At 32.8% G+C, this 15,405-nt stretch overlaps 1 protein-coding gene across 2 annotated transcripts in view; it reads right to left on the reverse strand.

The window, feature by feature from the left end:
- Nucleotides 1–1,268: 1,268 nt before the first annotated feature.
- The window catches only part of LOC148309752 (zwei Ig domain protein zig-8-like), a 111,099-nt gene continuing 96,962 nt past the window's right edge, over nucleotides 1,269–15,405 (reverse strand). For both annotated transcript variants that reach the window (XM_088259437.1, XM_088259438.1), the window contains exon 6: nucleotides 1,269–1,636. In XM_088259437.1, coding sequence (XP_088115563.1) covers nucleotides 1,512–1,636 — 125 coding nt within the window. In that variant the 3' untranslated portion in view covers nucleotides 1,269–1,511. The remainder of the gene's footprint in view (nucleotides 1,637–15,405) is intronic.

Below are 15,405 nucleotides of genomic sequence, written 5' to 3' on the forward strand. Positions count from 1 at the left end.
GCCGTCCCTTGGTACTTGAAGGTTCGAGCATAAATCATCGAACTAACTCGGAAGAGTATCACGACTCCAAATCGATCTAAATATTTCTACCTTGTAGAATCGTCGTCTTATTGTTAATACCATAAGACTGGTCCTTCGAATTATTTTTTTTGAGTTTCATTTCGCACTGTGGCGAAACCACTTGGGATGAATATGACATTAGACTATTGGAAAATATTTCTGAAACTGTAACTTAAGTTTTTGTTGAAAATAACACAACTTTTTCCTTAAAACCCAAAATTGCAGAATGACATAATGACATCCTCTTCGCATATAAAAAACGATTCTTCCAAGTCCCGTGTACGAATCAGGAAGGAAGTGAGTGGTTGTATAAATTAATTGCAAATTTCTACAAAGTTTGGTTTAGATTTTATGGATTTTGTGAATTAGAAAGGGAAAAGAAGGACTTTAAAGACGTCAACAATTATAAAAAATTCATAATTAAAATATAACTTTGTTTAAAAATCACTATAAACTCATAGTGATTTTAAAACAAAGTTGCATTTTAATTATAAAATTGAAAATCACAAAGTTAGTGCTTCAAATATAAATCGTATAAAGAAATCACTTTTATTGAGGATTAAGGGGAAGTATGGATAATGGAGATTTAACTTAGATTTTTGTATTTTTTTTAAGATTATAAAGTTTTACTAACTTTTCTCTCCCTTTAAAAATTATGTATTATAAAATAGTCAGTATTTAATAATTACATACAATAAATCTTTGAATAGGTCTTATTCGTAGATTTATTGTACCTTAAATGATTTATGAATCTATGAATAGGTAGGTCTTATTCATAGATTTATTGTACGTAATATTAATGTAATAATACGGAGCTTGCGACAAACGACGTGCATCAGTAGAATGATCACAGAACGACTGCACGAATCGTGACGTAATTGATTAGAAGAAAGCAGCTCATCGTTTTTATCTCGCTTCCACACAGTTGTGGCGCGCAGTAGTTAGAGTGAAAAAATAAAATGTCGTGGGTGAACATAAATAACACAGGATGACAAGGACTATTAATATAGATGATGAATATTTATAAAAATAAAAAAATTAATGAAGCTCACATGTTTTGAATATATTAAAACAAAAAACGACAAAATATTTTTTGTCATATTGTAAAAAAATATGATTTAAATTACTTGAATTGTTATCATGTTTTTGAGTAAAACGTTACATATGGAATTTCAAAATCCCCAGTTTATAGGATAGGTTAAGAAAACTCATGCAAATATTTATTTCATTTATTGCAAAAAATATGAATATCGTTTGTATCAGTTATGACACACGTTTATTTCGTTTGTATCAGTAATGACACATGCTTATGTCGTTTGTACCAGTCATGATACAAGCTTATAATCGCATTAAACTTACGTAAAGATTTAATTATAATATATTACGAGGTACCAACACAACAATTGATTCATTTAACAGCTAGTTACATATGTTGCTCCACGGCCTGATCATCATCTCATGGAGTACGCTGCGGTGGCAAGGGTCTTATGGAGGAACGTGATGCTGATGACGAAGAGTACCAGGATGCAGGAAACGCGGTGCCTGCAACCGTCTTGCATGGCTTCTGGACGCTCACCTGGAAAAAAAGACGGTGTTTTATTTTCAAATATATTAATTAGGTCACTACATATGTGGAAAGGGTTTCTTATAAGAGTTTTCAAAAAATCAATGTTTTAATCAGGCGCTGTGACGTAGTCAAGTAGACGCTCGACTCCGAAACTGGCGAAGCAGGTTCGATTCCCATCAATCGAAAAATGATTTTGCGACATTTACTTTCAATTGGTCTTGGCTTGATATATTTTTTGACAGAGCGTGTTTTTTTTGCATTAACTCTCCCTATTATTACTATTCTAAGCATAAAGTCCTACCCATGGTAGTCAAATTAATTTTAATTTTTTAAAAAGTTATTTTTTAATCTAACATTTATTTCATATTACCCCGGGCAGGATCACCTTTCCTTTATATTTTTGACAATCAATATAACACGATAACAAAATAAAACAATGCAGTGCCTGATGCACCACTGGGTATGAATAAAGGTTAGAAGAATATACAAATACATATACATATGTATACAAAAAAATATATAATAATAACAATATTTGTGGATATTGTACGAAATGCATTTTTTTAAAGATAATATTTTACTTAAACTAGCATAATAATTTTCCATTTCAGAACTATAAAAAATGAAAAGTTTTAAATTATATGTACGTATCTTACGAGTATGTACAAATATTTTATTTTACCATAAAAAACAACATTTAGAAACTCCCAATATTGCATGAGATTAAATATTAAGAAATAATATATATAATCACATAAATTTTTTCAAGTCTCTTTTAACTGGATTTGCCTTCATAAAGCTCATATACCTTCGCTAACCTGCTTTTACACGCTGATGCTAAATTTTGAATTTATATATAAATAAAATAAAATTATTTTCTCCTTTGTTTGCCCTCGGCATTCGGTTTTGTTTACGAACCGAAAGTTTGTCTTTAACGGAGATTTATCTTTTGGGGGTTTTCCTTAGGCACCTACAGAAATATATATCCTTATTTATCACACAATCAAACAGCAGCAATCTACAAAATCTCCTTAATGACCGCATTTCCACGGTATTTAATCTACTTTCACCCATTACTCTTGCTATTTCCATCTCGAAAGACTATAGGATACAGACGTACTATTTGGGCCAGATTGTGGTCTCTTGGTGAGTGTCGTGTATTGTGCTTTATTTATTTTATCAAATACAAAATTATAATTTAAAATTAATAGTTATGTTCCAAAATAAAACTGTGTACAAACTAGTGGTGTTTAACGTACTATGTATTTTAATTACGAAGTGTTTGCTGTATTATTTCTATACCACACATGTCTCACTCCTTTCAACAACGTCATATATCAAAAAACTTGATTTTTCAGGAGATCGTTTTTAAATTTTAAAAATATAATAAAATGAATTAAAAATAAATATCAAGCCACTTATTGATTTTTTTAGGTTAAATCTAAATGTTTTTTCTCCATATGAATAATATTTAGTATTTTTTAAAAAATAATTAAACAGTACCTTTTCTTCAAAATGCAAAAACAACACTTTTTCCCTGCAGAGGTAAATATTAAGTTAAAAATATGCCACTTTCGCTAGGATATAGTAAATTTTTTGGGCATTCCAAAAACATGCACAACTGTAATTTACGATTTTTGATAAATGACGTTGTTGAAAGGAGTGAGCGACTATTTAACATTTCAATGAGGTTTAATTCTATACACTTTAACAACTAACTGTTATTTTTCCTTCAGATGGATGATATTATAGATGTATCAACATGAGATAAAACATCTTTCGTTTGTACAACTATTTATTATTATTCTATCAGACCGATGATTTATCAATATAAAAGGTGACTGAAATTCATATGAAGCATCTATCATGTATATACGACAAAAGATGGAAGTCTAAGCATCTCGATCTGAAAACCTATAGCTTCAAGATGCTCAAACTACAATTATCGTCTTCCATTTGTAAATATAAAGAAAACGGAACACTTGTGTTGCTTTAAACTCATAATTATTTTAAATCGTGTTATTTCTCAAAGTTAATTCCAAATCAATAAATAACAGAATGGACGTATTGATATAATGGAAAATTTTACGCAAAAACATCCCATGGAAAAAAAAGATAAAAGCTTAGATAAACCATTGTTTTTTAATGAAGCTTTTTTTACTCTACATTCTCTTCCTCGTTATCAATACGACACTCTTGGGAGTTAGCACTATGGTCAGCGTCTATGCCATTGTTCACATCTTCTATCAACACCATGAACGCCCATGGCTTGACATTTTTAAACAGTTTTTCACTTGATCTAGGACCAACGTACTCTTTTTTTCACATAATTTATATACACGTGCAAATATCGCAAAAAAATGTGTTTAAAGGCATATGTTTTATATGAAAGTGATTTCCGATTTACCCTTCTCGGTGATTTTCGACACGTAATATCAGGATTTATATTTTATTGTACGAAACCCTTAAAATAAAGGCACCCAGCATTTTGAATAATCGCACTATTTTATATATGAGGGTGTTAAGTGAACCCTTCAAAGCTTCAAGTTATTCTCAAATAACACGTATGCTGTGAATTCTTTATACCAAGTTTTTTTCTTTACTATTTCATTTCATATCTTGTGGTAAGAGTTATTTAGTAATTTATAAAACTGCTTTCTGTACCTAAATATTTTAATTTTTTATATTTTCTCATTTGTCTATTTTAAATATGCTTCTTACTTAAAGTTTTTCTCAGTTATTTCATTTGAATATGCTTTTTATGCCTATTTACTATACCTGTTTATTGTTTTTATATTTTGCCATGTATTCGTTTTGGTTATATTTTTTAATCCTTTTTGTAACTTTATTATTTGTGTACCTAAATCTCATGTCCCAAAATGAGAAATAGAAATTACTCATCGGGAATATTATATATATGACTTATGTATGTAATATGTTTTAAAAATTAAAAAAATTAAATAAAGTTGATTTTTGTTTGTGTGTATTTTTATTGTAAATTTACGATAACAGTTGTTGTCGGACTGCAATAATGATATTATAAGTGTTTGTTAACATAACGTATTTTTATACAAAATGAAATTTGTGAATATACTACTATTATTGTCAGTTCAAAGACGGTATTACATATAACTAGGGTTGCCATACGTCTCGTATATACGGGACTGTTATGGTATTTGATAATCCCGTCCTGTATTTGTCCCGTATTTCGACAAAATAACTTTGACGTTACAAAGCATGTTGTTAAAATGAAGATTTGTTTTATTTAAATTATTTTATACCTTTGATAGCCCTTCGAAGAGATCAGGGGGTGTCTGTTAGAAAATACATAGTTTGTTGCTCACTATGTACACATGATGCTTTGTATGGTGTAGTTGAAAAGCGGTGTATCAGCGTTGAATGTGTTATGACTTTTGGGCATGGGAAAGGAAAAAGTCACGTACTAATTCCTAGCAGGTTTGGCAAAGCTACATATGATATAAAAATAACTGAAAGAAAATTGTTAATGGCATGCAATCAAATAGGATATGATTGAATGATGCAATCTTTATCAGTTCACTTCCATAATCCATTTATAAATAGCTCTTTTATATTTGGTTTCTATTTTAACGACTTTATCGATAATAGAAGCAGATTATAAAATTTGATTACATAATAATCAAAGTTCTTTTGACCAAAAGTTGTGTGATAGATTTTGTTTAATGTTTTTCTATGGATCTTATAGTTCTATGTATGTATGCACGTTACCATAAGGTGTGTTAATTGAGATTTTTGTGATATTTTCTAACAGAAAACAGATGTTAATTTCACATATCTATATATTTTGTTGTCTTTATAATTATAAAGATCTATTACGTAAAATAACATGTATAAATATGTTACAAATTCATTCAAAATGGTTTATTTATGTAATATGTAAATAAAAATTTAAACACCATGTAGATCGATAAAAATTCCAGAACCTATTTGAGCTCGTTTTTAAAATTTTATCTCCACTGGAATTTATTTGCGTATCAAAGGGTTAACCACACAAACGGTGACCTCTGGTGGCCGTCCTTGGATCCTTTGGGAGGGTGAATTTAAAGGTTTAACGCTTAACGTAAATCGTTCTGTATACCTATTGAAGGTAAAGCCTCCCCACCCCCTCGGCCATCCCATTCGTTTACGACACGATGTGAAAACCGCAAAAAAATCTCTAACCCGTAATATAAAAACAAATAATTTAGCTCGATCTTAAATCAATATGTTTGGGGGCTGTTTTCCAAAATTTACTACTTCAAAATCGACAGTTAGGAAGAGATATTTTTATTTTATCGCCAAATACTTGTTCACAAATCTGGATTTTTCCACTTACGAGTTATTTTTATATTCTGACATCGCAAGATAGATGAAGAGGACTATGAAACTCTGGGCATATATAGGACTTACGACCTATCATTGGCTGGTTAAGTGAACACTTTACACACGTGCACGATTCACTATTCTCCATGATTGACAACCACACAACTCATTTTTTTATCCTACGTATATCATAAATCTCTTTACTCTTAATGTGTGAGTTCACGGGAGCTGTCTATGGTTGGTTTAAGAGAAAAGAACGCAACACCAAAAAAGTGAAATTTTATTTTTGTTATTTACTATTTATTTCACATGTTATTTATTTCAAGGTAACGTATGATTGGTTAAAAATGTCTTTTTGAAAAACAAATGTTCTTCAGCGCCATCTGTTGAATGTAACAGCAAGACACGTAATACTTTAGTATTTATTATATTACATATGGCAAACAGCGTCTTTCACGACAGCTACTTAAATATCGTATACTCACATGCATTGTGAGTTAACAATATCACAATGCTTGTGGGTATCCGATATTAACATCAAACGTTTTAGTAATGTAGGTTTTCTCTTTTTGTTATTTTTCATTTAACCAGACTGAGCCACATCATCGCATGGCTGGGCACAGCTAGTATAAAACAAAAAAGTTCTGAGTCTACGATTATCTAAGCAGCTTTTTAAATTGTTACGAAGGTCAAATGTGTAATTAAATAGTCACTGATTTTTTAAAACTTTTCTTGGGTTACTATCCCGCCCCACTAACGCTTTCTGCCAACGTACTTCACTGTATTTCAAGGCTTACATCTCACCATACCACACCAAGCTATCACAAGTACCACATTACATAATATCCCAGAAAATCACTATCAGCATCTTAACAGACAAGAATATATACCAAATTTAATCAAGTTTTTTTTGCTTAGCTGAAAACTTTTGATGGACGGGGAATATAATGGGAAATTTAAAAATTCATGAAGTTGGGGAATAATATCATGAAAAAACAGCTTCCTGCATAATTTCCATTTTTCGCTTACGTAATTTTTAATGATTTTTATTATCATATCGGTTGGATATGATAATTTTATTTATATTGTATTTTATTTCTTCAATATATCAGATTTAAGTTTTGTATTGATATTTCTTGGTTGACTTGCGTTTTATATTATATAATAAAACAACTTTTTTTTTTTCCCCACATTTATCTTATTTGGCTAGTGACCGAGTTTCATAGTAGTCACGACATCAGACTGGTGGTTTTCAACATTTTGTTTTTTTCTGTTAATAAGTTATATTTTTTATAGAAATTTAAGTTTAATTCCGTGGTTCTGTTGAATTTTTCTCCAATAATTGTCTGCCTCTATTGTGTAGTGGTTGGAACGTTTAGCTACCAAGCTAGAGGTTCCTGGTTCGATTCCCAGGAAGGTCAAAACAAATATAAGTTTAACCAGTCTATGACAAGTTGTAAGCCGCGTAAATACTTATGTTAAATAACTCTAAATGGCGAAAACCCGATTTTATGAAGAGTTATTTACACACATTCAAAATGTTTAAAAATTTAAGTGTTTTTTTGTTATTAAATGTTTATTTCAAGACTTTTTATTAATATCTCAAGATAGATTCAGAACAATATGAATATCTGGACATTTACAGGGCGTACGACCTGTCGTTGGCTGGTTTGATACCCGTTTATTTTTTCAACCGTATAAAAAAAACAAAAATGTACAGACCATAAATTCATTACATTTTTTATAAATAATATTTTTTAAAGAGTTTTTGGAATGCTAACTATTTACTAATTTTTTCAAATTATTTCAATAGGTTTTTAAAAGACAAACAAAATCAAAATTTAGTAAACAAAGGTCTATTTTGTATCATATTTGTCTCAACGTTTATAGAAATTTTATGATATTTTCAAATGTTCACATCTCGCATAGAATTTCATATTAGAACAAATATTCCAACCATTTCATATTATCTCATCCCAAATAAATTTATGAGATATTTCGATTTCTAGAAAAATACAAATTTACATTTTCCCATCTCATGTTGATCAATGAGATGTTGAGATGAGTATTTATAAGATTACAGATAATAATTAAAGTTTTTACATAGTAAATACCACTATTTCTCAAAATCCACTGTGACACGTGTTTTGATGCATTCCGGATCATTTTCAAACACCGTATAAGTATGGTTGCATTATTTTTTTAAAGCAGTACATGTTGCAAATACCCGTTGAAATATTTTATCTAGGATTTACGAGTAATTTTGGCGGGTAATTAGTTTTAAGTCCATCAAAATTGGAAGTACCGCGTCCAAAATTGGAGCCATTTTGGGCTTTTATCTCTGGAGTTCCATATAATTCGCTTGTCAAACGCTAAAGTGGCGTATTTTAAGGGAACGCTGGATATATTAGTGACACTTAGCATGAGCATTTGTATGGAGTCCCTCGAAAATTTCACGTTACAGCGGTAATATAAACGTACGGCTTGAAGCAGGTACAGTCTGATATTGTATTTTGCATTAGTATGAGAAAATTTCCATAAGTTTGCTTTGTCGCAGTGAACAATGGTTTACACCTCTTCAAAGAGGTTTAAAATTTTGATGGAATATGAAAATATGGTATGGTATGAAAGTAACTAGATTTTTTTATATTATCGGTTTATCAACTTGATATGAAACATTAGTCCACAACATTTTGAATGTCTCCAAATGCTTGTTAACAAATATGGCTTTTTTATTTGATTATATTTTTATTACTTGTTCGGGAATTGTATAGCTTTACATTAAAAAAAATATATAATAAACAATAGTTACATTAACAATAAAAAACATTACATTACATTAACAAAAATAGTTATATTAATAAAAATAAAGCTTATTAAACAATTCCACATTTATGTTATAATAACTATTAAAAACATTCAGAGATAGAAAAAGGGCCATTTTTTGCAGAAAAATGTCAAATCTAGGGTTCTCTAATAAGATTTGTCAACAAGTATTTAGACACTCTCAAAAAGTTGTGAATAAACAAACTTGTCAAAGTATAGGCTGAATTAAAATTAAAAACCAAGTTTCCATGCATTTTCCAATATGTAATATAATCCGGGTTTTGATCTTGCATACAATCAAACTAGTCTTTCCCAAATAAATGTTTTTTTTTTAAATCCAATCATAGATGGCCGTTATGAACTCAATCATGGAACGTCATGCGTTTGATAATATGTGCATAAATGTATGTACATTTATGCACATTTATGCATATATATATATATATATATATATATATATATATATATATATATATATATATATATATATATATATATATATATATATATATATATATATATATATATATATATATATATATATATATTGTGGCAACCTTCACACATAATGTACATCGAATATGGCAACTCAAGCTCAACGTAGCGAGCTACCTTCACGAGAGCAGAAAAGAACGAAACGAGCGACCTCGACACACTTCGTCGCCACCCGTCCACAGATCGACACGTACTTCAACTGTTCTCATATTAGAGTCACGCAATTATCCTTAAGTATTTACTTGATTGTAATTTAATAGAACTAAATAAATTTGTGTTAAAAGTAATCCGCTTTCATCTTGCTTCCCTTCTGATAAATTAAAGTGGTATTCAACTAGAAACCATAATTGGTGACCCCCCGACGTGATCCCGAAACACGTTTTACAAAATTCGGAATTTTAGAAGCATTTTTTAAATAAAAACCGAAAAAAACAACGCGTAATAAACATCGATCACAGGAAGCGTGGCGACGAGCGTCCCAGGGATAAAACGTAAGTCAATATTTTAGTATTCTCACATATCTAACGTAAAATCTTTTCATTAAAAATAATAATCTCGAAATTAAACCTTTTATATTTGCACTACCCAATTTAGAATCTTTTCCCTGGTAAAATAAAAGTCAATTATTAACAATTTTTTGAATCCTATCTATATCCGATATATCTACTTATATCTAATCCGATGAAACCACGTGGGAGAATAGAAAATTAATTGTACCGACAGAATACTCGCCGCTATTGTAACACTGATTTCAGCTAAGACGACATCGTCTCGGTCATCTTAAGGCTGACGCAGACATCGGAAATCCACACAGGAAGAACGTGCGCGAACACATACTTCAGATACGGAAGCCGTCAACAACGAAGAGGAAACGAACAACGAAAAAGCTAAGTCAACCTAAATAAACATAATTTAAAATCATTTATTTGCCAAAAAATATATGCAAAAATTCAATAATTAGCTCTCATAGTAAACGCCACCTATCCTGTTTCATAAATAAAATCAAATCGTAAATAATTCACAAATAAAACAAGGCAAAAAAACGCCGCTGTAAATGTAGAATCAATAAATTATTGTCATTTATATATTAAAAAAAAAAAAAATTTTTCTTTAATATTACGTCAAAAATTATCCTAATAATCAAATTTCTTTCAGCATTGTCATTACTATATAACATCGAAAAATAATCCGATTACATTAATCCGTCTACATAATTTCTTGTTTAAAAAAACAACACGTGACAATTACAAATTCCTAAGCGTACTTCGTACCGCGGCCGATAAGCGATAAACAAACCCGAGTCATTAACCCCACCATTTATTTTTTCTAACAACGCGAAAAATACCAATCCGTAACATCCAAAACACAACAAACTCCAAAAAAAAATAAAATAAAATTTTTTAAATAATTTTTTTTTACAAAAATAATAATAATAAATAATAATTTTTTAAATATCGCACAACGATGGCAATCAACGACGAACATGAATATCAAGAACCGCAGCAAGTACAACCGCAACTACAAAAATATCCGGAATATAATACAACTTGCGATCAATCAAGAAACAAAATTTTTAGTAACATCATAATGTCGAGCCTGCTAAAACAAATAGAACTACTAACGCAGGAAGTCAAACAACTAAAAGCGAAACACGAAAACGACAACTGGCAAGGACGCATGAGCCGCTACGACAACAGACGACAAGAAAACGGCCGATATAGAAATAAAAGCAGATCCCCATACCGAAGCATGTCTAGAGAAAATTCAAACGGCATATGTTTTTACCACAACAAGTTCAAAAACAAAGCATTCAAATGTAGAAAACCATGCAGCTTCCAGCCGGAAAACGCCAACGGGGGGCCAAACTAGAGGCCTGTAACCCCCCTCATGATACATTCCGCCTCTTTGTTTACGATCGAAGAACCAACATGAAATTTCTAATCGACACTGGAGCCGACGTATCCGTGTTACCGAGGTCATACAACAACATAGAGAATTCACTCGCCTCCGACGAGACAACAACAACACTCTACGGCGCCGATGGAAACCAAATAAAAACATACGGTACAAGAACACTCGAATTAAACTTAAATTTAAGACGACCATTGAAATGGAGATTCATAATCGCCGACGTGTCAAGAGCGATACTAGGAGCCGATTTCCTACATAATTATAACTTAAGCGTAAACTTGAAAAACGCAACGTTAACTGACAACGTAACTGGATTAAAAGTAGACGGAAACACTTGCAAAAGTCCGTCTTCAAAAATTTTACTAATCAATAACAACTGTGAATATCACAAAATCATGGCTAAATACCCCGACATACTTAAACCAAAAATGGACATCGGACATAAAAAGAAACATGAAGTGAAACACATAATAGAAACAAAAGGACAACCAGTTAGTGCAAGGGCCAGACGCCTCGCACCAAACCAGCTTATCGCAGCAAAGAAAGAATTCAAACTGCTGATGGAACAAGGAATTTGCCGCCCCTCAAAGAGTAATTGGGCAAGCCCGCTACATATGGTGAAGAAACCCAACGGAGAATGGAGACCCTGCGGCGATTACCGACGTTTAAACGCCCAGACGCTACCAGACAGGTACCCGATACCTCAACTCCAGGACTTCGCACATAAACTCAACACAGCGAAAATATTCTCGACAATAGATCTGAAGAGAGCGTATCACCAAATACCAATGGAAAGCGAAGACATCCAAAAGACAGCCATAATCACGCCATTTGGACTTTTCGAATTCACCGCCATGCAATTCGGACTATGCAACGCAGCTCAGACATTCCAACGATACATGAACAATGTAACAAAGAATCTAGACTATTGTTTCGTATACATAGATGACATACTCATAGCATCAACGAGCGAAGAAGAACATAAAAGACATCTCGAAGAAGTATTTTTAACCCTTTCAGAAAACGGTTTAATAATAAACGCAGACAAGTGCAGTTTCGGAAAACCGGACGTCAGTTTCCTCGGATACACTATAACAGCGAACGGCATCACACCACTGCAAGAAAAGGTACAAGCAATAACACAATTCGAGACACCAAAAACCGCGAAAGGACTCCGACGTTTCCTCGGAATGATAAACTTCTATAGAAAATTTTTACCAAATGCAATAGAGACACAAGCTATACTATTTGACATGCTTCGGGGCTATGTAAAAAACGACCGGAGAGAATTAATATGGACACAAACGTCGACAGCCGCATTTAATAAATGTAAAGACGACCTGGCGACAGCAACGCTACTAGCGCACCAAACCATCGATGCCCACCTCGCTATAATGGTCGACGCCTCAGACAACGCAATGGGAGCGTCCCTACAGCAGGAAAACAACGGAACATGGCAACCACTAGGATTCTTCTCAAGGAAACTCACCCCAGCACAGAAGAAATACAGCACGTATGACAGAGAACTGACAGCAGTCTACGAAGCCGTAAAATATTTCAGACAGAATGTCGAAGGACGCAATTTTATAATATATACAGATCACAAACCGATCACATTCGCATTTACAAAAAAAACAGCTACGAACTCTCCAAGACAGGAAAGACAACTAGACTACATAGGACAATTCTGCACGAACATAAAACACATTACTGGATCAAAAAACACAGTCGCCGACACACTATCACGGATCGAAGAATTAACAATACCCGCAACGATAGATTACGACGAGATGCACGAGCAGCAAAAAGAAGATGAATATTTAGCAAACTCCCTTCAAAATTCGTCACTAACCCTTCAACAGAAAAACATTCCAGGCATGAACAACCCCATATGGTGTGATACGTCAAATAATAACATACGACCTTTCGTCCCTCAACAAATGAGAAACCAAGTCATAGCGAAAGTACACAATATATGTCACCCAGGAATAAACGGTACTAAAAAAAGTATACAACAGAGATTCGTATGGCCACACATGACAAGAGACATTAAAGAATTCGTCAAAAACTGTATACCATGCCAAAAAGCGAAAATAAACCGACATACCTCAGCACCGATTAACACATTCAACGTACCAGAAGACAGATTCCAGCACATCAACATAGACATCGTAGGACCCCTACCAACCTGCCGAGAATATTCCTATTTATTGACAATGATCGATAGATATACCCGGTGGCCCGAAGCAGTACCAATCAAAGACATCACTGCTGAAACAATAGCCAAAACATTACTAGACACACGTGGATCGCCCGCTACGGCGTACCACAAACAGTAACCACGGACCAAGGAACACAGTTCGAATCGAAACTTTTCAAGGCACTATCGGAAATACTGGGAATAAAATACAGCAGAACATCAGCTTATCATCCACAAACAAACGGGATGATAGAGAGATGGCATCGCGCATTAAAAACCGCACTAACAGCAAAAAACGACGACACCTGGTTGGACACGCTACCAATAGTCCTACTCGGACTTAGAACTACGGTGAGAGACGAGCTTAGATGCTCACCCGCAGAACTAACTTATGGAAAAACATTACGACTCCCAAGCGACTTCTTCACAAACACCATAAGCACCGACCCAGGAATATTCGTGAGCAAACTACGTGACAGATTCACGGACGTCAGGCCGACGCCCGGCATCCACCACTCATCAAAGAAAGTATTCATACCAAAGGAACTACCGACAGCCACCCATGTATTCATCCGAACCGACTCACACAGAAAGCCCATACAAAATACGTACGAGGGCCCCTATCGAGTCGAATCGCGAACAGAAAAAACATTTGTAGTCGATATCAAAGGAAAACTAAAACACATTTCAATAGATAGATTGAAACCCGCGTTCACAACGACAATGGACGAAAAAATCGACACACAACAGAGAGCGACAGAAATCCGTACGCCAACCCCGGAAACGGACTCAAACAAGCCGACAGAAGGAAACCTGCAAGAAAGAAAAACCAGAGCAGGAAGAAAAGTTCATTTTCCAGACAGATTTCGACCATGAACGCCTGAACAATAAAAAAAAAAAAAAAACAAAAGCCAATTGTAAAAATAAAAACTTTTATTTTACCAAGAAAAACAAATCACAATAAATAACAAGAAAAACAAACTACGGTCAACAACAAGAAAATAATTTAAATTACATATGTACAATTCACCCATATGTTTTAAAATTTCTGATTACAGTATCATGTCTTCTGTTCAAAGACACTGGAGGAGGGCCGTGTGGCAACCTTCACACATAATGTACATCGAATATGGCAACTCAAGCTCAACGTAGCGAGCTACCTTCACGAGAGCAGAAAAGAACGAAACGAGCGACCTCGACACACTTCGTCGCCACCCGTCCACAGATCGACACGTACTTCAACTGTTCTCATATTAGAGTCACGCGATTATCCTTAAGTATTTGCTTGATTGTAATTTAATAGAACTAAATAAATTTGTGTTAAAAGTAATCCGCTTTCATCTTGCTTCCCTTCTGATAAATTAAAGTGGTATTCAACTAGAAACCATAATATATATATATATATATATATATATATATATATATATATATATATATATATATATATATATATATATATATATATATATATATATATATATATATATATATATATATATATATATATATATATATATATATATATGTGTGTTCTGGGAATCGTACTGTGGAACCCGTCCTAAGTTTCACAGCAGGGTAACTAAGTGCACTAACCACTACACTACGGAGCCAATCATAAATATCTCAATAAAGCTAAAACGAAGTAAATAAAATTTATTGCACAGCAATAACAAAAATTATTTTTTATTCATATTTCATCATACACATAATTACAAATTTCAAATCACAATAATGTGCCATCAAATTTTCCAGTGCCGAGGGCACATTTTATTATATTATTAATATTAACTTAACACATCAAACTGTTACCATGAAAATTAATATTTTGTTTAATTTCCTTGTACCAGATTGCCTTTGTTACGCGGTAGCACCCCTACATAACACATTAATGGAAAATTTTATGATAGTAATTTTTCCTCTATTTAATTTCCTTTCATCGGGGAGTGATTTAGCTCCCGTGATAACTTTTCGTTCACAAATGAGTTGTTATTCGGAATTTTGCGTT

This window comes from Brachycentrus maculatus, unplaced genomic scaffold (assembly GCF_059751285.1).
Source record: "Brachycentrus maculatus isolate JH-2025_06_01 unplaced genomic scaffold, ASM5975128v1 h1tg000117l, whole genome shotgun sequence".
Taxonomy (NCBI): domain Eukaryota; kingdom Metazoa; phylum Arthropoda; class Insecta; order Trichoptera; family Brachycentridae; genus Brachycentrus; species Brachycentrus maculatus.